We start from the raw sequence: 26,827 nt of genomic DNA on the forward strand, positions 1-26,827 counted from the left end.
ACTGAATCTTTTCTCTTTAGTGTGCCCATTTGTGCTCACGAGTATACTTAAGATTTATTGAAAATCATTAAAGTGGTCAAGAATTGGGTACTACTTAAATTGTAAAGGAGTTTATTCAGGCCAGTATGAAAGATGATCCTCTATCGCAGAACAATTTTAACCCATTCCATCTTGTAGAGGATCAAAAAACATTGAAGAATCGCGAGAGAAACTCCCCAAAATCCACTGGGATCACATCGAAAAGTGCAAATAAAAATTGCAAAAAAATTCAAATATTGCGACGCCATTTGACGTTTTTTTCCCTATAAAAAATGTTTCAAAAGTTTTCTGTAGACTTGTCGCTCATTTTCTGTAGAGTTTTTTTCTAGTCAAAATAAATGTTTATTTTTTCGTTTCTGGAGTGATTTCTACATCTGAATCAGGTGATCCACTGCAAAATGAAGCTGAGGGAGGTTGATAGAACCAGCCCCTTGCAAATCAAAACAAATCTTTTTACATTTTTTTGAGCCTCTTCGGCAGTGAGAATTTTAGCAAATCTGACCGAGTTGAATCCCATCTAGCGCAATATACCTGATTCAGATGTAGAAATCAATATAGTAGTCAGTATCCGGAAACATTCGACGGAGTCATCAAGCAAATCATGACCAGCACGGAAGACATTTCTGAGAGTCGCAGAACTGCCCTCAAAGTTATTCTGGGATTCCTCCTGAAAGTCTCCTTCCGTGAATTGGACGGATTGGAACACTGAGCAAGTCCACAAAATCTTCCTCACTGTCTTCCCATACATCTTCCCCAAGAGCAATGACTTCCTGGAGCTGACAAAAGTGATTCTCAACTCTCATTTTGCCTCTCAGAGATTTTTTCTGCAGAATACCCATGAGGTTTTGCTGGAGATATTGGGACTTCCGGAAGCGAAAGATTTGCTTCGACACATTCAAATTGAATCAATGGGCAGTGAACAGAGATTCTATGCCCTCTCCCTTGTTACATCCGCTCTTGAGGAGGCTGCAATGTCAAGAAAGACATCCGGAAGTCTCTTGAAATTATTCTCAGCAATAAACTCTCAATGAGTTTGTTTTCTCAGTGCTTTGAGAGTATCATTAGATGCACAGACTTCCAAGGAGCAGAAGATTTCACAGATTCAGATGTAGAAATCACTCCAGAAACGAAAAAATAAACATTTATTTTGACTAGAAAAAAACTCTACAGAAAATGAGCGACAAGTCTACAGAAAACTTTTGAAACATTTTTTATAGTGATAAAAACGTCAAATGGCGTCGCAATATTTGAATTTTTTTGCAATTTTTATTTGCACTTTTCGATGTGATCCCAGTGGATTTTGGGGAGTTTCTCTCGCGATTCTTCAATGTTTTTTGATCCTCTACAAGATGGAATGGGTTAAAATTGTTCTGCGATAGAGGATCATCTTTCATACTGGCCTGAATAAACTCCTTTTACCATTTTCCGTCGAAATCATCAATACATCAAGTCTCTTTTAATACGTTTCAATTCCGGGGAAAAACTTCATAAAATTTGACCTTTTTTCTAATTAAAATCGAACAAACTTCTGAATTTTTCAGTGTAAAAAAAAAGAATAATAAAGAGTTTAACGTTTTTTATAATTTGCTTTGAAATATTTCTTATGTGATGCTGATTTCGACTCAAAAATTAAAGAATATTAATTAATTTAACATTTTAATACTTTCATGTCAAAATGAGTCTGATTTATCACTAATTCTGTAGAGAAAAATCAGTCAGATAGCTTAACTATCTTAGTACTAAGTAGATCAAAAAATTAGAATAAGATTTAAACAGTTCTTTAATTGAATTAACTGATATATTTAAATTTTTCAACGTCAAAAAATGCTATAAGTCAAACAGCTTAATTCTGTATCAAGTTCAAATAATTCAAATTCATTTATTCCTAAAATTGTGGGTGCTAGATACAGAATATTTCTATATTCTTTCTAGCTCCCTACATGTGCTTAAATATTACATTTATCACTCTTAAAAAAAAATCTGTTAATTTAACAGAAATAATTGTCAAATATCTTCCATCTATTTATTTCTGTTAAAACTTCGGTCATTTTGTCATTATGTCAATTTTTCTCAAGTACTTCGGTCGTTTTGACCAGTTGAAATGGTGGAAGCTCGTCACTTAATATACTTTGATCTGTTTGATCAATTTCAGTGTTGTTTGTTTGTTATCGATAAACTTTTGTTAAATCAACTGATTTAATTTTCTAAACTATCCTTTCGCTGAATAACTTCTGCTCTTTTGACTGTTTCATTCTGTTATTTTAACACATAGAGGACCGAACACTTTTTTTTACCTACGCGGAGGATCAAAATTGTCACAGTGTCCATCATAATAAAAAGGTCAAATATTAAATGTTTTGTTAATTGTATATCTGCTTATTGAATGAGGATCGAAAGTTTGATTAATTCTTAATCTATTTCAAGTATTATTGTACTCAATTTCTAAATAATTTATCAAAAAAATTAATAATGAAAAACAGTTGCGTAGAATCAATGCAAAATTGCCATTTCAAATCAATTTTTTTGCTACAATTTTGCCGATTTTCCTAATACGTCTGAATAATCACTTCCTTCAGTTCTCTAAGTAACTATCTGATCACTTCCGGCATAAATATGAGTTCACACTAATGATTTTCATCGCAGAAAAGTGAATAAGAGATCCTGATTTGGAAAATACGGGGAAACATAACCTCAAAAAGCTGTCAAAAATGTATGAGAATTTGAATGGCCACTGTGTCCATTATCATCCTCCGCGTATAATTTCGACTTTGACCTTAATTATCTTATAAAAAGAAAGATATTTTCCGGTTTTTCTTTCACCTAACTAAAAGTAATTGAAATTCCCTACACATAGACGTGATAATTATCACGATAGGTCTAATACATTTTAATCTATGACAATTTAAAAAGCCGAAATAGCCACGGTGTCCACAAAAATCCTCCAAGTGTTAACCTGTTGATTTCACTGTTTTGAAAATTTGTCCAAATAACTTTAGTCTTTTTGAATAATTAAATCAACGTTTTTTTTTATCCCTTTACTCTTGTCAACTTCGCTCAAAGCACCAATCAAAGGGGATTTATTTGAATAAAAATCTTCGGATTATTCGTTACGATCCGGATTATTCGTCAAGGTTTGGATTATTCTTCAAAATATGGATTTTTCGTTATTATTCGGATTATTTGTCAGAACGATTAGAACAATTCGTCAAGAAGATTCGGATTAATCATCAAGAAGGTCAGACTATTTATCAAAATACGGATTATTCGTTAAGATTCGGATAATTTGGCAAAATAATCGAAATAATAAGCGAAATATTAATATGGCAACAGTTACAATAACTGAAAGTCAATCATAACGCGTCCAGTTATAAGAGTTGGTGTCCCACAACGTGTAGAAGTTTGTTTATGCGTTATAATGCGATTTGTGAGCAGAAGTAGGCAAAGTTGATTTTTTTTCGTGAAATTCAGTAATTTGATTCATAAAAATGGTCATATCTCTGGTTCTATAACACCTACAGAAACTTCTTGACTAGTTATGGAAAGATCTTAAAATAAGCTAGAATATGGGATAAATTTTGATACTTTTCAAGGTCACCTCTAGAACACAAAATGGCGGCTTTTTGTTTTACCAAAACAGTTTTTCGTATTTTTCGTCCTCAAAAAATGGTTCTAGAGGTTTCTAATGTTCTAGAAAGTTGTAGATAATTGCAAAACCTTTAATTTGATACTAAGATGAGCCAAATCGGACAAGCGGTTCAAGAGATATGGCTCTTAGAACTTTTCAAATTCAAGAATTTTTCAAATGGCTATATCTTCTAAACGGCGACATAGATTTTCTTCATTTTCGGACTGGTGAAAGATATTGAGTCAGGCTACAACATATCAAAATTTAAAAGATTTGCCTAATGGGGATTCGGAGATATTGCCCCTTAAAGTTAGGCAATTTTTGTTTTTGTTTTTAGCGCCTCTTGCGGATATTTTTGAAACTTGAAATGTTCTACGCAGTTGTAGGGCTTCTCAATACCTTTCATTTGATACCAAGATGGTCATAATCGGTCAAGCCATTCTCAAGTTATATCGAAAAAACACTTTTTGATTTAGGCCGCCATATTTGCTAAACCGTTTGACCGATTTTCAAGTATGAATTATCGATGAAAACGTCTCACTGAGCTCTACAACATACTAAAATTTCAGACCTCTAGGCGTAAGAGAAGTGGTTGACGGTAGTTCAAAATGACGGACAGCGGCCATCTTGGATTTTAAAAATGCGAAAAAATGAAATTTTACACCCACATTTCTATAGAAAACTTCAAACCGGAGGTCTCTATCTGTTACCGTTCTCGAGCTATAAGGCAAAGTGTAGCGCACCGGCCGGCAGGCCGGCCGGATCAAAAATTTTCCACCACCATTTTCGTAATGTGGGATGTCTAAAACGTGCTCATACCAAGTTTGAGCCCTATCTGAGGTGGTCGGTTTTTCCGACGATTACAATACTTGGTATGCCACGATTGTGGTATACCAACTAATATTCTGCTAAAATGCCTTTTCACTGCTTAATTTGGTTATTTTAACTAATTTTCTTTTAAGAGTGTTAAATGTGATTTTTATTTCTAAATTCAGTTTTAAGAAAATTTAATAAAGAAGAAGATATTTCAAAACATTCAACTCACCGTATTTGTCACAAGAGGAACCAAATCCAGCGCTTCAGACTCATTCCCATCCAATTCAACGACAACAACGAGGAGATTTGTCCACGTAAAGACAGCACTGGTGGAGTAAAATTATTAAAATTAATTTTTTTTCTACAAAAAATTATTCTTTTAATTTTTTTTTGGGAGGAAAAATACTCACCATTCGGCAATCTTCTTGTGGCACCTCAGTACGGAATTCTCAATGTCAATCGGATGGTAATTCATACCACGCAGTGTAATGACCTCATCGAGTGCCCCAACAACGTAAACTGCATCATGTAGCTCCTGCTCTTGCCCCGCACTTGCGTGTGGAACGTGCGAAAGTTGTGTCTGCCCCTGCGAATGCAGAGATTCGTTGTCACTGTCCCGACTTGCGATACTCGGGGTTGTTTCGTCGAGAATTGAGCCCGCCTGGGAGCATTCGGTGCGCCTGAGGAAGCCCAAATAGCCCGTTCGTGCGTATGTTTCCGTCGTAGCGCCCGTCACGAGTTTCGCATTGAAGTGATCATTGTAATCCGTTTCGTCGCCATAAATTGTGAAATACCCATCGCAATTGTGCGGCGATTGGACCTAAGCAAAACACCCAAAATTGAGAATTTTTTTTTTGCCTGACTGAAAAGAAATTTCCTTCATGACTCACCCAAATTTCACCGAGATGCGAATCCCCGCAGTGACCCTTTGTGTCCGGATTGGCGATAATCACCTTCACTCCCGGCAGGAGTTTTCCGGATTCAATGAGACACAGCGAATTGGGGGCACCACGTTCCACAAGTGCCACCCGATTGTTACGCAATGCCCGCAGATCAACATAAACTTGAGCACTTTCCGCCGAACTTGCCCCCTGAACGCAAATTGCCGGATTCACGCGGCACCCAAAGGATGTCGACACGCAGCGCGTATTGAGCCCCAAAGCTTGGAAAAGTTTGCAAAATTGCTGCGTTAATTGCACCCGTGGCCGTTCTTCGGCCACAACAACGCACGTCCGGACACAGGCTAAATTCACATTGCGCTGCTTTAGTGCCTGGATGGAATTGCTCAGGGCCTTTGTGCACAGCTCAATCACACCGTATGAGCAGAATGTGTCACGCACGCGATACTGCGACAAGGTTGACAGCCATAGACTAGGATTTGCTTCAACCTGAATACAAGAAAATGTTTTTTTTTTATTAAATTTTATTAAGTTAATTTAAAAAAAGGAGTCTATTCATTCTAATTTTTTTGACTCTCTATGAAATCGATTCAAAACCTAACGAGAAAGTTTAAAGAAAAGTCTCTTCTACAGAGAAAATTTATTTGTAAATTACTTCTTTAACACAATTTTCTGAATGTGGATTTAAAGATTTTATTGATGTTAAAAAAATTCATCAAAGTTTTTTTCTTTTTAATTTCTAATGAATAATTAAACGTTCTAAATTCAAATTTAGAATATTAACTGTCATAAGTAAACGACACGGTTGACAGTTAAGATAAAACGTTAGATATTTTATGTTTAGGCGTCTTACGCCAAGAATGATTTACCTTAGAAATTATCTATTAGAATGTCTAACGTTAGAAAATTAAAATCAAAGAATCTAACATTATAAGCTGTATTAAACGTCTAACGTTAGAAGTTTTCAATTTAAATTAAAATTTGACATTAATCCTTCAAAGTTTCAGAAAGGAAATTCAGAATAACTAACGTTAGAATTTAAAAATGACAGTTGAAATAAATTTCCATATAGAGGATTTTGACGTATTTAAAAATTCCCTTCATAAATGTAATTTGTAAATGTAATGTAATGTATAAATGTTATGTAATTTGTAGTATTTGAAATAGAAAATATCTTACGTTAGAAATCATAACACAAAAACATCCAACGTAAGACATTCATCAACGAATATTTAACGTAAATAACTAAAGAGAAAGTATCTAACGTTAGAATTTTTCGTGATGTATTTAAATTAAGAGATTCTTTGACTAATATTTAACGTTAATTTTTTTTAAAAACCTGCCTTTTCACATTAGAAAATTGCAATGTCAAACCTTTGCCAACCTGCCATTTGTGTGGCAAAATGATAATTTTTTAAATAAATATTTCTAGCGATTCTTATTTGTTTTTAATTTTTTAAATAATTTTATTCAGGCAGTTTTTACGCAAGAATATTAATTTCACTTCTAATTTAATAAATAAAAGTCTCAAAATCCAATAAAAGACCATAAAACATATGCATCAGTGCTTCATGCTTCGTTTGTCTAATTTTTATTGCTTTTAAGGTAAAAAAAAGCTTTTAGGCAATTTGTTTTTTTCCTTTTTATAGTTTTTCAGGCCGGGCGTAATTTCGGCATCCACGCAGCTAATTAAAAGTATTTTGAATTTAAAAAAAATTACCAATGAAGCATATGCTTTATATATTGAAATTGAACATGCTGAACAATAGGGGCGTGGTTTTTTCGTTTTTTTTTCAGCAAATCTTTCCCGTTTTTCCCCAAGAAAATTACAATTCTTAATTCTTTCTTTGAGATTCCCTCAAGTAATGAAAAAATCAATAAAAATGAATAGAGTCCTTTAAGAAAAAAAAGGAAAAATGTTTTTTTTTTCTTACCTCATAGGGCGCAATGAGGATTGAATGGTGCCCACTGAAGACACTAATGAGTGTCCACATGGCAAAACCAAGACCACAATAGGGATCAAGGCAGAGTGCAACGTGCCTACTGGGGTAGAGTTCGCAGGCCAACTTGAGGCTAGAGCAGAGGCTACTCAGGGAACGATGTGTTATGATGACACCACTCAATCTCCCGCATGTGGAGACACTAAAGTCCAGGTAGGCCGTTGACTCGATTGTGGCATTAGCAATTGCGGCCAACTTCCTCTTCGGATTGTCATCAATATCGAGAATTGGTGGCCAACTCTTTGGATCAATTGACGTGGCCGCCTCGCGACTCTTGAGCAACTTCACAATACTCTGAATTGAGAGAACAATCACGGACTTGGACACATCAACAATCATCCGGACCGTTGGGAGAGTGGTGATGAGATTCTGCGGATGCGGCGGACGTATTGTGATGGGTACGGCACCCAAGTAGAGGCATCCGTAGAATGCGCAAATGAGATCAACCCCCGGTGGGAAGATCAATGCCACATGATCGCCAGGATTAATCTTACCGCGCTCCTGGAGGAGAGCCCCAATCTTCTCAGCGCGCTTATGGAGTTCCGAGCAGGTGAGTGTCTTTGCGACGGCTCCCTTTGAATTGAGCAATGTGTACAGGACATGATCCGGCGAGGAGTTTGCTCGCCATCGTAGAACAGCCGTTATAAGCTGATGCTGGGGGATTTTTTGTTGTTGTTAAAATTTACTTTTCTTTCAAGGAAGAAGGAGGAGAAGACGATAAAAATACAAACCTTCCTTTCATTGTCATCCGATAGCCCAATATCTCGTCCCTGGGCCACAGCTAGACGATTTCCCTGCACCAAGTTGCCCACCATCACCGACGCGGGGCCCACTGACGTGTCTGTAACACACCCAGATGAACTTCCTGATAGAACTTGTGGTTGCAGAGCGCCTAGCCACATTTCGGGGCATTTTTTTTTCGTATTAATTGGAAGGATTTTTTTTTGGTGTGTTAGCGAGCGATAGATTTGCGATGAAGTTATTTTGCGAGAGGTCAGTAGTATAGGTGTGTCAGTAGGGGGAGGATGAATTTCCAGCAACAACGTTTGTTTAGTGAGTAAACCATCACATTTCACCCCAGAAAATTGCATTTTTTTTTGCAAAATTTGTTGCATTTTTTTGTGTTTTTGTGTGTGTATTTTGCATGGTGTTTAGTATTTTTTTTTTGCAAAATTTGTGTGTTTTGTTTGCAAGAAAAGAAAAGAAGGAAAGAAAAAAAGTAAGGTGAATTTCTTATAAATATTTTTTTTCAACTTTAATTTTCTTTTGAATTTTCCTTTTAACTTCTATGTGATTTTTTTGGAAGGAGAAAGAAAATATAATTTTCAAAATAAAATAAGAATAAATCGTAAAAGAAATTGCCAAAAGTGTGAAAAAAATTCAGCAAGTAGCCAATTATTTCTTTATGGTTAAACTTTCTAATCAAAATCAAAGAAATCAAAAGAAAAAGCTTTGTAAAGGAAAGAAAATCTAAAAAAAAAACGAATAAAATGAAAAATCTAAAAGAGAAAATTGTGAGAACAATAAAGAGAAGAAAATAAGTAGAAAAACTTGGAAGAGTGTGCAACATTTGTATAGCCTGAAAATTTATTTTTTTTATTCAACAAATTCAACTACAAAAAAAATTAAAATTGTGCTTTTCTGTTAATTATAGAACTGTGAGATATTTATCCATTTTTTTTTTACGGAGAGACATTAAAAAAATTAAAGGAGTTTATTCATTTTTAGACTCTTTTTAATCCCATTGGAAAATTAAATAAAATTTTGAAAAGAGTGCAAAAATGTTAAAGAAATATCAAAGAAACTTTTCATTTTCAATTTGAGATCTGCCGGAAAAATTTGAGTGAACTTTTGCTCAAAAATTAAGGATAAACCACGACATGAAGCATATGCTTCTATGGCTTAATTCTTTGAATTTTCAATACATGAATTGAATTTATATAACAGAGACCCAAGAAAACACAATTTGGGCGAATTTCGAGCTAGCAGCCGAGCTTTTCCTTCGAATTGCAGCAACTATTTATTTTAAATTTTTTTTTTAAAGCAGCAGTAGCTTTAAATATTTTTAACCAGGCAACTTTCATTCTTCATTTTTTCTTTAATTTCATAGTTTAGCAGCTGATTAAAAGTTTGAGTCTTAATTCTCATTAACAAAAATTTAAAAAAAAAATCGGTAAAGCCGTTCAATCTTAAAGATCGGTGCAAAGTTGCAATGTTGCATCAATAAAGCACAGATGCATTTGCTTGATGCACAAAAATGCAATTTCAGTTACATTACGGTTGAGGTTTATGGAATTTTTCCAACAAATTTTTCGTATGAAAAAAAATTAATCTATTCTTCTTCTTTTTATTTTTTTTTTATTTTTCATTTGAGCATGATGTCCTTCCGACATCCACACAGCCAATAAATTGAATATTATATTTTTGATTTTCTCAAACGCTTATTGAGGTTTTCCTAAAATTTCTTTGTTGATCATTCGAATTTCATGAGAATCACAAAATGAATAAACTCCTTTTCTTTCAAATAATTACAAAAAATAATTTCTTTGTGAATATATTGTGATAAAATTGTGAATATTACGTGAATATTTTGTGAAGCAATTTACACAAAAACTTTATGTTAAATTATAAACATTTAGAATTAATTTTTATTTACTAAACCATTCTTGTTTAATTAAAAAACTTTAAAAAAATAAGCAAAAGCAATTTTTTTATTTCAATTTTATTACTTGAAAAATTAGCAAACGCCTTCTAAAAATATTCTCTCAAAGAAAAGTTCTTTAAGATTTTTCTTATAAATATTATTCTTTTTGTTTATTAATCTCTGTAAAAATTCTCTAATTAAAAATGGATAAAAAATCTCTCTTTCCCTCTACGTAACACACATCACTACTCTAGAGAAGAGAAAAAATGCTCTCACACAAAAATTATCAAAAACAAAACAAATAAGTTAGTCACAGAGTCATCCGCCATTGAAAGAAAAAATAAATTCTTTTTGTTAAAGAACGAGGAAGAAGGGATTTTATTTTCAGGAATAAATGTATGAATCAGGATGAATATTGAAGGAAAGGAGTTTTTAGTAAATTTTTAAGGGAATTTTCCTCAAATTGGGAGTTTTTTTTCACGCAGAAAAATCTCTTGAAGATTATTCATTACAAATAAATCTTACCTTGATGCATTTCTCGTGGTTTGGGCAAATTCGTGACACACGTGTGCGGACACATGAGCACATTTGCCGGATGCAGAGATCCCTCGAGGAATCGTCGACGAGCCTCACACAAATGGATTCCTCCTGAACAAATAAAAAAGGATTTTTATGTTAAAAACTTTGGAAAATGAAAAGGAAATTCTTTTGAAGGAAATTTTCTCACCTAGCGGAGTTTTTGGCAAATGATTTGGTGGCACGAGTGCAAGGCAGTAAATGCCAACTTGATGGATGGAGTCCACGGCCTGCAGGACCCTCGACATCCACTGGAATGACTCCTCTTCCGAGCAATCGGGTCGTTGCTCCGCAATCACACAAACCCTCTCATCGCGCAGAACTTTAATGCTAAACACGGCAATTCGCCCGCGATAGATGAACCGCATTGGCTCAACAGCGAGAACTGTTGCAATTATATCATCTGCATTGTGCTTCCTCCCCGTGACTGTCATTAAGCCATCGCGTGACCCACACACAAAGACCAATCCACCTGGTCCGAGGAACCCAAGGAGCCCACTACGGACGTACAATTCATCACTGATTGGTTTAACGGGCAATGGCGGTGCTGTTGAGTCCTTTGCTTCGGGTAAATCCTCCGGGAGGGGTTGCACGCGAAAGGCTGAATTTGTGAGACCATCTAGCCCATAGTAGGACGTCCCAGAGGCACCCGAAGTTACACAAATCTCCCCAACTTGGTCTGTTTTGCATAAAACGGGCAAACCCTCGGAACGAACAACGACCATTGTTGCTAAAAGACGAGGAATTCATTTAAATCAAGTCCCAGTGGCTTGGACAAGGTTACCACCTCACATTACATTCTGACCCGGAGATTTTACCTACCCCTTTATTTAAGTTTGACTTAAAAACTCAAGCCTGGTTTTCTTAAGTTTCTTAATAAAGTTAAGCCGCTTATTAAGCCAGGCCTATTTTTGTTAAACCGAATCTTAATCCGTAAGGTCAGACTTTTAAGACGAATTGGGCCTGAGTTCAGCCTGATCTACCCTTTAAACCTTAAAAGCCTGACCTTAAAAAAAACTTAAGTCTAGTCTACAACAAAGGTATTGCTTAAAATAAAAATATTAGGACTGGTTCTTAAAGATCAGTCTTCTTAAAGTCTTCTTTAAAAGTCTTCTTAAAGACTGATCTTTTTTTAAAGAAAACTGTAGTCAAACTTAAAGAAGTTTATTCTGGTTTAGAAAAACTTAAGCCTGACTTAAGAAACAAAGTTAAGCCGTATATTAAGCCAGGTCTATTTTTTTAAGCCGAACCTTAGTCCTTTAGGTCAGACTTTTAAGACGAATTCGGCCTCAGTTCAGCCTGATCTAACCTTGAAACCTTAAAAGCCTGACCTTAAAAAAAAACTTAAGTCTAGTCTACAACAAAGGTCTTGCTTAAAAATATTAGGACTGGTTCTTAAAGATCAGTCTTCTTAAAGAGTCTTCTTTAAAAGTCTTCTTAAAGACTGATCTTTTTTTAAAGAAAACTGTAGTCTAACTTAAAGAAGTTTATTCTGGTTTAGAAAAACTTAAACCTGATTTAAGAAACAAAGTTAAGCCGCTTATTAAGCCAGGCCTATTTTTTAAGCCGAACCTTAGTTCCTTTAGGTCAGACTTTTAAGACGAATTCGGCCTCAGTTCAGCCTGATCTAACCTTGAAACCTTAAAAGCCTGACCTTAAAAAAAAACTTAAGTCTAGTCTACAACAAAGGTCTTGCTTAAAAATATTAGGACTGGTTCTTAAAGATCAGTCTTCTTAAAGAGTCTTCTTTAAAAGTCTTCTTAAAGACTGATCTTTTTTTAAAGAAAACTGTAGTCTAACTTAAAGAAGTTTATTCTGGTTTAGAAAAACTTAAACCTGATTTAAGAAACAAAGTTAAGCCGTATATTAAGCCAGGTCTATTTTTTTAAGCCGAACCTTAGTCCTTTAGGTCAGACTTTTAAGACGAATTCGGCCTCAGTTCAGCCTGATCTAACCTTGAAACCTTAAAAGCCTGACCTTAAAAAAAAACTTAAGTCTAGTCTACAACAAAGGTCTTGCTTAAAAATATTAGGACTGGTTCTTAAAGATCAGTCTTCTTAAAGAGTCTTCTTTAAAAGTCTTCTTAAAGACTGATCTTTTTTTAAAGAAAACTGTAGTCTAACTTAAAGAAGTTTATTCTGGTTTAGAAAAACTTAAACCTGATTTAAGAAACAAAGTTAAGCCGCTTATTAAGCCAGGCCTATTTTTTAAGCCGAACCTTAGTTCCTTTAGGTCAGACTTTTAAGACGAATTCGGCCTCAGTTCAGCCTGATCTAACCTTGAAACCTTAAAAGCCTGACCTTAAAAAAAAACTTAAGTCTAGTCTACAACAAAGGTCTTGCTTAAAAATATTAGGACTGGTTCTTAAAGATCAGTCTTCTTAAAGAGTCTTCTTTAAAAGTCTTCTTAAAGACTGATCTTTTTTTAAAGAAAACTGTAGTCTAACTTAAAGAAGTTTATTCTGGTTTAGAAAAACTTAAACCTGATTTAAGAAACAAAGTTAAGCCGCTTATTAAGCCAGGCCTATTTTTGAAGCGGAACCTTAGTTCCTTTAGGTCAGACTTTTAAGATGAATTCGGCCTCAATTCAGCCTGATCTAACCTTAAAAGCTTGACCAGGTTTAAGTTTAAAAAAAAAACTTAAGTCTAGTCTACAACAAAGGTCTTGCCTAAAAATCTTACGACTGGTTCATAAAGACTGATCTTTTTTTCAAGAAAACTGTAGTCTAACTTAAAGAAGTTTATTCTTGTTTAGAAAACTTAAATCTGACTTAAGACGATTTTCCTTTAGCTAAGAAAATCGAAACTTCCTAAATTACTGAGTCTATTCAATTTCCGATTTTATAGTTTTGCAATACTGCCGAAAATTAAAGCAAAAAAAAATTAAAATCGTATGACCCGGAGAAATTCATCATAAACCCGTTGCCAGAAGATCATATCCCGAAATCCGAAGTCTCTGGGTCAAACTGGTCAAACCCCTAGAGGTGGTAACCTTGGACCATCATCAAGGCAACAGTTTGAACAAAAGGACTTTGTTCTACTTACTTGCCGGCATAACCTGCCCACAATCCTGCAGTGTGAGCGACGTCAGGGAGTCTTCACTGTCAACACGAACAACTCCATGCGATAGAGCCGCCATCGAGAGTACCCCTCGTCCTGTGGTTGCGGATTGACTGAACCCACCCTGAGCTCGTCCAGGTCGCCTTAGGGACACCGTGAATGCCTCCGAACTGCTGGCACACGGACAAATGGCATCCGGGCGCAAGCCTTTCGACTGGAAAACACTGAGAAATTGATCGCAACTCGACAACGACCACGGGTTGGCACCATCAGCCACAAGGAGCATACGCAGTGACGACAACGAAATATCCTTGTGATCCTTCGTCGCTAGGAGTCCCCAATGCAAATCACGACTCTTCACGAGGCAACATGAGGCGCGATACTTCGTTATGAGTTGCATCCACGACGATGGGCGTAGTTTCATGAGGGCATAGGGGATGAAGAGAACGTGCATCCCATTGAGAACAGATGTGAGAACACTGTGCCATAGGCCAACTTCACGCTTAAAATCCAACACACACACCACTGTTTCACCTTCAGTGTAATGGCATGCCATTGTGAGGGCACGAATGTGATTTATCATTGCTTGTCGACTAACCGTGACCCCCATTACGCTACCCTCTTTGTCACTTGTGTACTCAATGTACGCCAATGCATCCTCATTGATGCGAATGTTGTTTATATTGAAATCCTTTGGTGGCTTCGGTAGGTGCTCCGTCACGAACCAATGGAGCCTAGGCCAACCCTTTAGCTTTGCAATTTCTCCCGTTGTGGACTTTGGGAGTCCTTAAAACGGATTTGAATCGTTTGAAAATTTAAAAAAAAGGAGAATAAAAGGAGATTTTTTTCTACAAACCTTTGAGACACGCCTCGGATGTAAGGGCGATCTGGACACCGCAAGAACTCAACAGGAAACCAACTTGCTGAGGCGGTGAATCCGAACTCGACAGAGGCAGCTCGATTGGCAGTGGAACGAGGCCTCTGAACATGCATCCGTACCAGGCTGTGATGAAGCTACAAAAAATGTTTTTTTTTTGTTAAAGAAAACTCCTTTAAATCCTGCCCAAATTCCCCCCAAATTTCTCTTCCTTACTTGAGAGGATCACTGTTGGGATAAACGAGAGCAACACGATCTCCCGGTTTGAGCGTTATCTGCTCCGAACCTTTATTGAAGATCTTCGTTGAGAGTGCATAGGCTATCTTTTGGGCACGTGACATTAGTTTCCCATACGTCAATGTTGTCGTCATCTTCCCATTGGGATCCAGCACCGTAGCCATGGGAGTTTTCGGCGAATTAACCCCATACCGCTGGAGTGCCGCCTCAATGGTACGCGAGAGTCCCGACATGACCACAAGTTGCTCCCCCTGAACGGGTGTCATGGTACTCCCTTCGGGTTTTGGGGCATTGGGATCCTTGGGATTGGCTGCTATCTCCAGCTCAATGTCGTTATCTTCATAAAATTCCGGCAATGGACGCCTCTTGGGGCGCTTCAGTGTGTTCAGGAGTTGCTGAATTTTTGCCGATACCTTCCACCTACCAGCTGTGCTCGTATCCCCGGGTTCTGCATTTGAAACATTAACGTACCTGCTGAAGGAGAAAAATACATAATGTCCTTTTTTGTTTTTTTTTTTTAATTTACAAAATCTGTGATTATTTTTTTCCTGAAATATTTTCTTTAAAAGAATTCTATTATTGCTAAATTTAATTTATTTTCTTCTTATTTATTCGCAAATTACAAGATTTTTCCAGGGCATGAATTCTCTAAGAGTGAAAAACTCCCGTGATAAACTCCTGAAGGATTTAGCGATTTCAAAGAAACGTGAAAACCGAGAAAAACTTACGGGAGTTTATCACGGATGCATTATTTTTCTTAAAGAATAAGCTCACGTGAAGTTTTCCTCACTTTTTCCCCGCAAAAAGCATTCGTGAGTTTATCACGAGAGTTTTTCACTCCTTGAGAATACAGCCCCAGAGAACGTTTATCTGTCGCATATTTTGGTTATTATGGCGATGCTTTCGAATATTTATAAAGATCTGAATATTTTATATCATCACAAACATCCCTTGATAAAAGCCAACTAATAAGAAAACGATTAAAAACCTAAAAAAAACTTTAGCTCTTTGTGGCTTGAGTTTACTACTTTTTAGGCTTTAATTTAGTTCTCTTTAGTCTTCAATTAAATATTTTTAATGTTTTTTTGACATTGAAGACTCTGTCTTTTTAGGGTTGAAAATCAAATATTACTTTTAGGCTTGAATTTAGCACGTTTCGGGTTGATTTTACTACTTTTCGGTTTAAATTTACCACTTATTGTCCTTCCTAAGCTTGACTTAAAATACGTTTTTTAAGCTTTTATTCCTCAATCTCTGCATTTTTTAAGAAAATATTTTAATGCTTAAATTTAATCATTTTTAGGCTTGAATTTAGCATGTTTCGGGTTGATTTTACTATTTGGCTTGAATTTAGTCCTTTTGAGGCATAAATTAAATAATTTTCAGGCTTCTGCCTCTCAATGTCAGCCATTTTGAGACTAAAAACAAATGTTTTGATTTCTTGTATTTTGAAAAAATACAAAAGAAAATAAAACTAAAAGAAAAAAATACTTTTCTCTCAGACTTAAAACAAAAATAATAAATAAAGAAACATGAGAAATCCCCACAAAAAGATTCTAAATGATAAAAGAACAAAATCAGATATTCTCCGCGGAAAAATGTGGAGAAATTACAGAGATTCTCCCGTGGAGAATTCCTTAAAAACTCCACAATAAATCACCGGCGATCAATGTAATATTATGAATTTGGATTTTAATTTATAATTTTTTTTTAATACAAAGAAAAACTTTCCCTCCTCAAGACACCTACCTCGTCACTCGATCTGCTCCACGGCGTGTATTGTTGAATTGCGTAATATCGGGGGCAGCATAGGGGCGTATTTGAAAATCCGCAATGTCAGTCATATCGTAGGAATTCTTCTGGGTCCTGTGAACACTTGCTGGCGGTGATCCTGCACTCGATGTATCCGAGAGTGGTGGCTGTGGCGGTAAGTTTTGTGGTCGCCTCTCTGTGATGTGTGCTGATGATGTTTTATGATGATCGCGACCACCATCACGACCATGTTGATGCGGTGTTGGCAATTTTGCCGCTTCTCTCGGCATATTCCCACTCACATGATCACGTGGCAGGTTGTAGCCATCGCGTTCTGGTGTGGAAATCCTCTCCTCCGGAATACTTCCGTCCTCCGATGATGATTCTACACACACACAAAAGGCAGCATTCGCAGAGGAATAAGAAAAAAAATGGAAAGTTTAGATCCCATGCAGATCATTGATCAATGATCGATCTTTAGTGATCTTTTGCACATTCTTTATCCGCATGATCTTTCATGTCTGCGGCCACACATCAGACCATGATATTTTGAAGCATATTAAACACAAAAGACTTTAATTGTGATATTAAAAAATACTTATATATATTTATTAATAAAAAGGGAAAAAAGAAATCTCAAAGAGACACAGCGCGAGAAAGAAAGAGAGATAAAAGCAATTCTATAATACAACGAAAAAAAAAAGTGATCGAGGATCATGAGAGCGATCATATTTTGTGTTTATTCATTACCTGAATCATCATTGTCACGATCGGGACTACGATTAAGCACAGAACTGCGTTTTGATGGCATTGGTAAGCTAGGCTTTGGTCGATTTTTTAGTGCGGCCAGAGCTTGCTGAACGGCCTCTTGTCTCACTTCTGCGGAATGATTTTAATGATCAAAACAATGAGTGTGATTGTGTTGCAAGATCTCTTTTCTTTTTCTTCAAGATGAGTTTTTTTTTATAACAAATGAATGAATTAAAATATTTTACAAGCAATAAAAATATTTAAAAAAAATGATACTTTAATGAGAATTTTGCGAAATTAGAAAGAAAAAAAAGTGCTCTGAGGTTGTTTAATTTATTGTTGCCTTAACATTAAGTGTGGGAGGAAGTACTTTTGTGATATATTTTTTGCAGTGCTTCTATTTTATGTACAAAATAGTTGCTTTTTTACAAGACACAAGACAAACACTAAACATTTACATTAAATTACATAAAAACATATTTTTTGTTTAGAGAGAAATGTTGTGCAAGAATGTTGATAGAAAATTTACAGACTGTTTGATAAAAGCGAAATTATTTATTTTTTTACATCGTTTAAAATTTGTTTTTGTAGCATAGATTTTTTTTTAATTATGTACAGTGAGCTCCTAAAGTAATTTTTTTAAAAGAAAATACGTTGCTTTTTAATTTTAAAATAAATTTAGGTAACCTTTTTAAGTAGACAAGAGATCATTGATCGTTGTAGGACAAGAAATATCCTAAAGAAATGAGCTACTACATTTCGCTTTAACTATTTGGAAAATATGATATTTTGAGCTTTTTCTTTCTAAACCCTTAAGTGACTTTTTTAACCTCGGTCTCTCCTATACCTAAAAAAGAAAAACGAATTTTCAAAAAATTGCTTTTATCACGATAATTAATTTTTTTTACGGAGCAAAATCCCTTTTATATCTGTCCGCTTTGCCTATTTTAATCTATCTTTCACTTGCCGCCAAATCTGTAATTTTCCCCATCTATTCTTTTTTCACCATTCGAATTCACCATCTTTCTATCCCGCCTCGAGTGCGCGCCAAATTCAAACTAATACTTTCAATCAATTTCCGGAGCATGAGTTTTGAATTTAAAAAATCTTTTTTTTTGTTTGATTTTTTTTTTCCTAAGTTAGGATTTGCCGTATAGAAGAAAATACAAAATGCTTAAAAAGAATTCGAGGTTTGGAAAATACACTATACTAAGTCGAGTTAGTATAGTATATTTTTAACGCATTTTTCGACAGCTTTTGATGTCCTTCATCTTCCCTCAAAAGGACAAATTCGAATATTTGTTCTCTACAAAGTTACAGCGAAAACTGTAAAGAATTTTACATAAGAAGCAATGTAAATCTCAAACTTCAAATCGCTCTCCTGAAAATCAACAAAAATGAGTTAGTATAGTATATTTTCCAACCCTCGAATTCTAAAAATACTTTAAAAGTTTTCGGTAAAAACAAATATGGTAAAGTAACGTACTTACGTTAAATAATTTAAAAAGGTAATAAAACCTTAAAACTATCATTTCTTTTAAGCATTGTAGTAAGTATTCTTTAAGTATTGTATGACGTGATTCACGCAGTTGATTCAGAAGTTATTTGACCACTGAAGATGACACGCAGTGTCGAAAGTTCTGGCAATTCAAATGTTTTAATTGCTGAATTGAATTTACCCGACGCTTTCCGAAGAAAATTCCAAAAATTTTTAAATAATTCTTATCATTTTTAAGGTTAGAATTTACGTAGATTTCAAACAGAAATAACATTATACGATCCAAAAATGTAAAAAGGGTATTTTAGAATTTTTTAGGTAACTGACACAAAAAAGTAAGAAATTGGTATTCAATTTTTTTTAACGTCAATATTTGATATTTAAAAATTCAATAAACAAGCAATATTTTACTTTCAAACTATTTTTGTGGTTATAAAGTGTTTTTGATGTGAGAATTTGGTACAAATTTCGTGTAAATGCCGTTCAAATATTCCCTCAAAAATTTTACTGCGAAGCATCACTGTATTTTCATAAAATAATCTCACCTTTCTCTCAAACAGACTGTAATTGAATTTTTCATACCTTCAATTTTTTTCCTATTGCCTATATCACAAAAAAAACTAATCCACAAAAAAATCGTAAACACACCATAAAGTTCACAGAAAGAAAATTTTCATGCATTAACGAAAATAAAAGAAAACAGGAAAAGAAATTCAAAGTCTGTGCAAATTTGTGGTGGAAAATTAAGAATCTCACGTTAAAAAATCACTCGTGCGCTTCCTCGGAGTCTGAGTTTTTTTTTCTTTAATTTCTGCAGACCTATAAAGTGCGCTCTTGGAATTTTATCTTGGAAACAATCGTGCCTCGTGTGTCCCCATTTTTTTTTTCAGTTTGTCTTGCGCCACATTTTCCTTCCCTATTTCCTCCTCATCTTATCCCGAATTCTTTCTTTCTAATTGCATTGACATATTCTCACAGAGATTTATTTCACAATTAATCTGCCATCAATCAAAAATTGCATTCAATGTGCTGTTTTTAGTGGTTTCATTATGCAATTATTTTTCTTGTAGGTACTCAATGCAACTCCCATTTACTATCGTGTGGTTAAAGAAACTTTTTTTGCCTTTTTTCTTCTTCTAAACATTATTATATGAATTTCTTTTCCACAGAGTCCCTCCTTCCGGGAGGAAGATACTTTGCTATTAAAGTTAAACTTTCACCACAGCACGACATGAACGATAAAAATGCGACACTATGCAGTTAAAATTTTTACAAGCAGCACAATTGCGAAATTCCTTCTTCCCAGAGAGCGGTTAAACTTTTCCAATAAAAAAAAACCTTCCTGCAGTAACCAATATGAAGAAAACTCCGCTAGATTTGTCGCATATCTTCCTACCACGAAGAATCATCTCTTTACATATTTCTAACATCCGCAAGAAGGATTAGAAATTGATTAATTTATAGCGATTAGAAAAAAAAGCAGCATAAAGTGCAATTTAACACGCAAAAAATGGTCTTCTATTTGAAAGATCAGGGTCGTAAGATTTAACAATTTCTATCTTCTCACATTTAAATATACGCCGATGTGTGTAAAACGGTGCTCGCATGAGATTGAGCTACACGAAAGAGATGTTTTATAATGCCAGAAATAAAAATTAAAATGCGTGACGTCTTTTTTTTTCAATCTTCAATCTCATAAAAAGTAAAGCACATATCGTAGCTGAAATCATAATACAAATTGCTATTTGAATACTTTTGTAGGTAAGAAAAAGTCAATGATGAAGAGAAAACTAAAAATTAATTTGTTAAATTGCTATTTTAAAATTCATTTGTAAAAGGAGCTTATTCTTATCTTCGTGGAAAAGTTTTCATTTAAGAAATCAATCAGTATACACGTAATCTTGTTGAGAATTAAAAGAAAAATATAAGAAATCATCATTTGAGAGATTTACAATTTTCTGCTGAGAAAAATCGACAGAGATGTACCCAAAAATGCAAACAATGACGTCATTATTGTGTTTTGTAGTCCCTTTCAATACATGAAGAATTCACGTTGATGTTTCAACGTTGATTTTTGATAATGTCAATATAATGAAACAAATGTTTCATGCATTGAAACATATGAAAAACATACAATAGTAACGTCGTTGTTTGCTTTTTTGGAGAAATCTTTGCTGGCTTTTCCTAGCTGATCTCAGTGAAATTTTGGAAGCTTTGTCGATTTTTTTTTAAATTTTTAAATCGTCATTATTAGATTACACATGTCCTGATTTCCCTTTAAATGGAAAATTTTTCCTTACAATAGTGACTAATCTCCTTTCTTATAGAAAAACAATTAAACTTCTTAATTTTTTCTTATTTAAATTGATGAATATCTGGAATATTTAAATCATTTAAAATATTTTGGGCGTTTCAAAAATATTTCGAATATTTTGAAAATTCTTTGCGCATTATCAAAATGATTCTTATTCCCTAATTTTTTTATTTAGCTCAATTATCATTTCTATAAGAACTCCTCGTTAATACTTTCAAAGCAATTTTTTCTTCTTTTTGTTTCATCTAATTTTCCGGGAGAAGAAAAAGAAATTTCTTTCCGTCTAATTTCCAATTTTATAAACTTGCAAATAGAAGTGCCAAAGAGAAGATGAGAATAATGCTTTAGCATCACGCACATAAGGGGGGTTAATTGATGAGCTGCTGATGATGTGTACTTAATATTTTAATTTCATATGTTAGAATTGATTGGATTTTATCTTTTTACTATAATGGAATCTCTATTACCGCTCGTATAGCGACTCTCTTGTCGCCCCAGACGTCGATTTTTCTTGCCATCCCCGCCCGATTCTGTCTGCTGTTGCTGCTGTCTTCGCTGCTGTGGCTGCCTCGTGGCACTCGATGGTGATTCCCGTGGCGATGATGGCACATTCGATGCTGCCCTACTTTTTATATTTTGCGCTATTTGAGCTAGGATTTGCTGCGGCTTCGCATCACCTTCATGCCCCAAATCTTGATACTGAGACGACTTATATGGGCTGCATCCGCGAAAATTTGGCTTTGTATCCTCCACAATCTTCTCCGTTGGTTGACTTTTCTTTTCCAACACTTTATTATTCATTTTTTATGACGTGTAAATTCGAGCATTGTTACCCCCAGATTGTGTTTGTGATTGATTTATCGCGCGTGATTTCAATGCCATGCAAAAGAAAATTTTACACAAAAACACATGAAACAAAAAAGTTACGTAAAAAAACAATAAAAATATGTAATATTTAATTAAATTAAATTTTGTATTCATTGCAATAAATAAAAATTTGCAATGCAGCAATTTAGAGTAAAAGAAGTTTTTTTTTTTGAGTTTATTAACTGAAGGAAATTTAGAATTGGATTTTTCACACTTATTAATTTTTTATATTTTCAAATTCATACAGAAGGAGTTTATTTACTAATATTTGTTACTGCATTCGAGAATACAGAGTCGAAAAAAAAACTTTAGAGAGGTAAAGAGAAATTTTCAATTTTTACTTGAATTTATTTAATAAAATTTAATTAAAATTTGTCTATAAATACTACAGCCACGTCTATCGTTTCTCTGAATTGCATGAAGCATATGCGTCTGTGCTTCAATTGATTGTCTTTTATTGCTTTTATTGCTTATAGGCGTGCCTTAATTCTTTCACAAAAACTTCTTAAGCTTTTCTTAGAATGTTTCTCATAATAAAAAAAAAATATTTCTTACAAAATGAAAAACAATTAAGGGGGGTCTCTTTTGAGAGCTGGTGAAATTAAATATTTTAATTTTTCTTGGAGTTTTTCTTAAACTCGGTTTTCAAGTGTTGGTGACATTTAAAGACTTAGCATTAAAGAGTAAGAAAATCACTTTCCGCCATCTTAGATGCGACGCCATCTTGAGATTTTCCTCAAAACACAAAGGTAGGTTTTTCTCAGGATCTACTGGATAGATTTTGATGGGGTCAAAAGCAAATGAACGAGGAAATACCAATGCAGATTTTGAAGTAGCAGAATTTTGAATTTCCACTCTGGGGCTGAGAAAAGTGGAAAAATGTGACAAATGTTCACAAGTTTTTGACATTTTTGCACTTTTCTCCGCCCCAGAAAGGAAATTCAAAATTCCGCTACATCAAAATCTGCATTGGTATTTCCTCTTTCATTTGCCTTTTACCCCATCAAAATCCATCCAGTAGATCCTGAGAAAAACCTACCTTTGTGTTTTAGGGCAGTTCTGTGGAAAAGTCGGAAAACCACAAGATGGCGTCGCACATAAAATGGCGAAAAGTGATTTTCTTACACTTCAATAACTACGCTACAAATGTAACCATAATCGGATATCCAAGTTTAAGGAAAACCCCAAGAAAATTACAACATTAAAAATGTGTAAATTCTAACAGATTTCCCAAGAGACCCCCCTTAAACGTGAATAGACTCCTTTTCAATTTTCTTTTTTTTTAGAAAAGAATTTGCAGTAAATTTTAATTCGTGTGATTTACTCGGCATTTTAGCATCGCAATTAGTCTGGGGTTAGACACAAAACATACAAACACACAAAACAAAACAACAAAAAAACGGTTAAGACAGAATTTCCCGAATGACCAATTTTCTCTCTTTTTAGCCAATAACTATGTAGGTTCATTTGCAGAGGATTTTCATCATCAGAGGAGGAATCAAAGTACCGTGTACGATGTAACGTTAGACATGAGCTGGACCTTGTAATCAATTCCGAAAGAGCGTGAAATGCATAATGTAGGTATAACAACAAACAACCCAAAAGATGCTCTTTTTAGCACGCATCGCCGAAGAATTGTGATGGAAAAGAGGCACACAAAACGGGCAGAGAGATGTGAAGTGTGCGATTAAAAATCATCCACCGATTAATTTATTTTAAAGAAAAATTTCTTTAAAAAAAAATAATAAAATTCCCTTTATAAATAATTTCGATAAAGTGCGCTCACATTGTTTTTGCAACACTCTCACTGCGGTGAGATGAATAAATCAAAAAATCACATGCAAATGGTTTGTTGTTTGAATAATATCGCAAAAGGGAGATTTAGGTGTATACTCTCCCGCAAGAGAAAGTGATGATGGTGTATTTCTTGTTTCTATCTCAAGGGCAAAAGATTATTATATTTATTTTTCAATAAATTATCATAAAAATGATTAAATCAATATTAATGTGATTTATTGTTTTGCAAAAACTTTCAATTTTTATAATTTTTTTACACCATATTCACTGAAGCTTGGAAAAAACGACAAATTTTCTCTCTAAGAAAGTTTTTCTTTTCTATTGACACCTCAAATGTGGATTAAATTTATTTGGTTTTTTATTTTAAAGAATGTGTAATAAAATATTGACATGGTGTATAAAAATTTTACCCAACTGACCTATAAACTACTAATAATTTCTCTATTTTATTAAGGCATTTTTTTCCGGGAGCTGTGCTTCTTTAAAGAAAGAATTTCAACCAATATAAATATTCTTTTCAGTAATAATTGGAAAAAAAATTATAAAAAATAGGTGATACAAAATCACCTACATTGTCAGCCGAGTAATTGACAAATTAATTTTTTTTACGCTGTAATAAAATAAAAAAAAAATTCAAATTTCTTTCCTTCTTTTGCGATATTAAAACAGTTTATAAAAAATAAATACGCAAACTTTTCTATTATTCTACACACACAGAAAATCCAAAAATTAAAAATTCTCATAAAAGAAAAAAAAAGGGTGTTGAGGGAAAAATCAAAACCCCATTTAATGTGTAGAACACGCAATAACCTGAATGGTAGCGCTTCTCATTGTGCGTGACACGCCTCTGAGTACGTCTTGTCCGGTTGGCATGATGATGCCCAGATGAGCCACCACCGGATGATTTGTGCTGCCCATGCGACGAAGAGGAATGATGGTGATGGTGGTGACTTGATTGTAGTGAATGAACGTCATCCACATAGCTGTAGCCATCGGCTGAGACAATACCACCCTTTGAGCTGCCACCGCATGGAATTGGCGGTGGTGGCTTCTGTTGTAAATTGTAATACCCATCACCTTGATTGGATTTGTGGTATATTTTACACGTGATTTTGCATTTCACATTACAAGACACATTTGCAGCATTTTTTAGGACGAGAGAGAGAGAGAAAAATAGAAATAAATTGTGTGTGTGTGAAAAATACATCCCTTTTTTTTGATTAGTTTGATTACTCTTCTATAACCAAATTAATAAATCTGCTGAAGAAATGTCGAGCGAGTTGAATGATTCTTTGGTTTTTTAAGGTTCTCTTTAAAATGTTTTTCTTAAAGTTAGGAACTGTCTTAAATATAAAACCCTCAAAATGAATAGACTCCTTCTATAGCTTTTAATAGTAAATTAGCTAAATTATCGCTTTTTTCATCTTGCTCATCATCACTTGAGCATCATATTTAAGGCGTCTCTTATGAATATTGATTGAAGTGCTAATAAGCGAAGAAATGGCGATTCTGAGAATTCTTCCGCAAACACTTAATTCTCTTCTTCGTTTTTTTTCCCTCTTTCACCTCATAATACCAACTAATTGAAATTATTTTTCTTTTCACCGCAAAAAAATCAAATGTAACTGTTGTAGAAATCTTGAGGAATATTTATATATTATAAGTTCTTTAGGAGAACCATGGATGGAATATTGAAATAACATAGTGGTGCTGAAGAAGAATTTTAAGCGGCACATTTTGTGTGCAATCACTGGATTAAATCAGTTTGTTTTTATATTTGAAAAACAAGATACGTAAGACACAATGTTTACGGTTTACCTGACAATTTTACTGAGATTTTTTTTCGTTTATTGAGTAATTAGTTTTTAGAATTAATACCTAATTAACAAAGGAGTCTATTCAGCTTTATATGAGAGCAAGCATGTTTGCATCTGTATACCTTGCCTTCCAAAAACGATCTGTCATTTTTCCCGCCAATTCATTCCTTTTTCCCAACATTCTCTATTTTCACCACTCGAATTCACCACTTCGAGTGCGCGCCAAATTCAAATATTATTTTATTTCATAAGTTTTCCGAACAATTGCCCTGGGCCGAGAAACCAATTTTATCCATTTTAAATGTTTCAAAACATTTGCATTAATGTTTCAACGACAAATTTGTCTCTATGAAACATTAATGCAAATTGTTTTGAAACATTTAAAGGGACAAAATTGGTAATGGCCGCCAATTAGGGGGGCATTTTTTGTGAAGTCTTTGCTGGATTTTTTTTCGATTTTTCCTTTGTGATTTCCGTGGAAAATGAGGAGTTCTTTGACGATTTTTCAGTCTATTCTGATTCTCTACAAGATAATGTGGGTTAGAATTGTTTTCTCGGCATAGGGCAACTCTCATTGATTGAATTCTGTTCCTGAGGTTATTTGGAAGGACCTATCCTAGGAACTTCTTTAAGCTTTAAAGTGCAACAAGACCAAGAAAAAATCCTGTTTTTACATTAAAATTTCCATCAAAAGCAACATTTGAACTTTTACAAAAAAATAATGTTAAATATCTTGAATTCCTCTCATATTACCCAATTTGTTAGAACATAAAACCACGCTACATAGAATCTGCTTACAAATTGTTTGTAATTGAATTCAATTTCAACATGTGGAGGAGCATTTTAGTATGAATCATTTTGTGTAATATTTCCACACACAGCATCCATCTAGTTTGAAATATTTGATCGACTCTCCTCGATTTTTTTTCCTTCATCATCCCAAGAGTTTAATGGGTGCAATTTGTGGTCAATTTGAGAATAAATTTTGAAATGTTATATCTTACACAAAAATTGCTCTCTTTTGCACAAGAACAAAAAAAAAACTAAAGGAAGCCCTCCATAATCATCTTCAATGTGATGAATCGCAATTGTGCAGAAAGATGGTGATTGTTTCAATTATTGCGATATGGGAACAACAAGAATCTACACCTAAACTTAATAATAACGAAAAAAATCTTTGGTTCTATCTGTAGAAGAAGAAAAAGCAGAGATGCACCTCCGAGGCTGCTGGAGAGATTACCATCTTTCATATTTAAAGAG

At 34.4% G+C, this 26,827-nt stretch overlaps 1 protein-coding gene across 5 annotated transcripts in view; it reads right to left on the reverse strand.

The window, feature by feature from the left end:
• LOC129795937 (disco-interacting protein 2) overlaps positions 1-26,827 on the reverse strand; it is an 82,444-nt gene that overhangs the window by 10,868 nt on the left and 44,749 nt on the right. For 2 of the 5 annotated variants that reach the window (XM_055837498.1, XM_055837502.1), the window contains exons 3-16: positions 24,561-24,827; positions 21,554-21,874; positions 17,275-17,403; positions 16,522-16,909; positions 14,752-15,243; positions 14,515-14,672; positions 13,644-14,444; positions 10,751-11,329; positions 10,549-10,671; positions 8,111-8,271; positions 7,314-8,033; positions 5,371-5,868; positions 4,891-5,300; positions 4,710-4,806 (exon numbers count right to left, since the gene is read on the reverse strand). In XM_055837498.1, the coding sequence (XP_055693473.1) occupies positions 4,710-4,806; positions 4,891-5,300; positions 5,371-5,868; positions 7,314-8,033; positions 8,111-8,271; positions 10,549-10,671; positions 10,751-11,329; positions 13,644-14,444; positions 14,515-14,672; positions 14,752-15,243; positions 16,522-16,909; positions 17,275-17,403; positions 21,554-21,874; positions 24,561-24,827 (5,144 nt within the window). The remainder of the gene's footprint in view (positions 1-4,709; positions 4,807-4,890; positions 5,301-5,370; positions 5,869-7,313; positions 8,034-8,110; positions 8,272-10,548; positions 10,672-10,750; positions 11,330-13,643; positions 14,445-14,514; positions 14,673-14,751; positions 15,244-16,521; positions 16,910-17,274; positions 17,404-21,553; positions 21,875-24,560; positions 24,828-26,827) is intronic. The other 3 variants (XM_055837499.1, XM_055837500.1, XM_055837501.1) reach the window with 3 other exon arrangements.

Source organism: Lutzomyia longipalpis, chromosome 4 (genome assembly GCF_024334085.1).
Source record: "Lutzomyia longipalpis isolate SR_M1_2022 chromosome 4, ASM2433408v1".
Taxonomy (NCBI): Eukaryota; Metazoa; Arthropoda; class Insecta; order Diptera; family Psychodidae; genus Lutzomyia; species Lutzomyia longipalpis.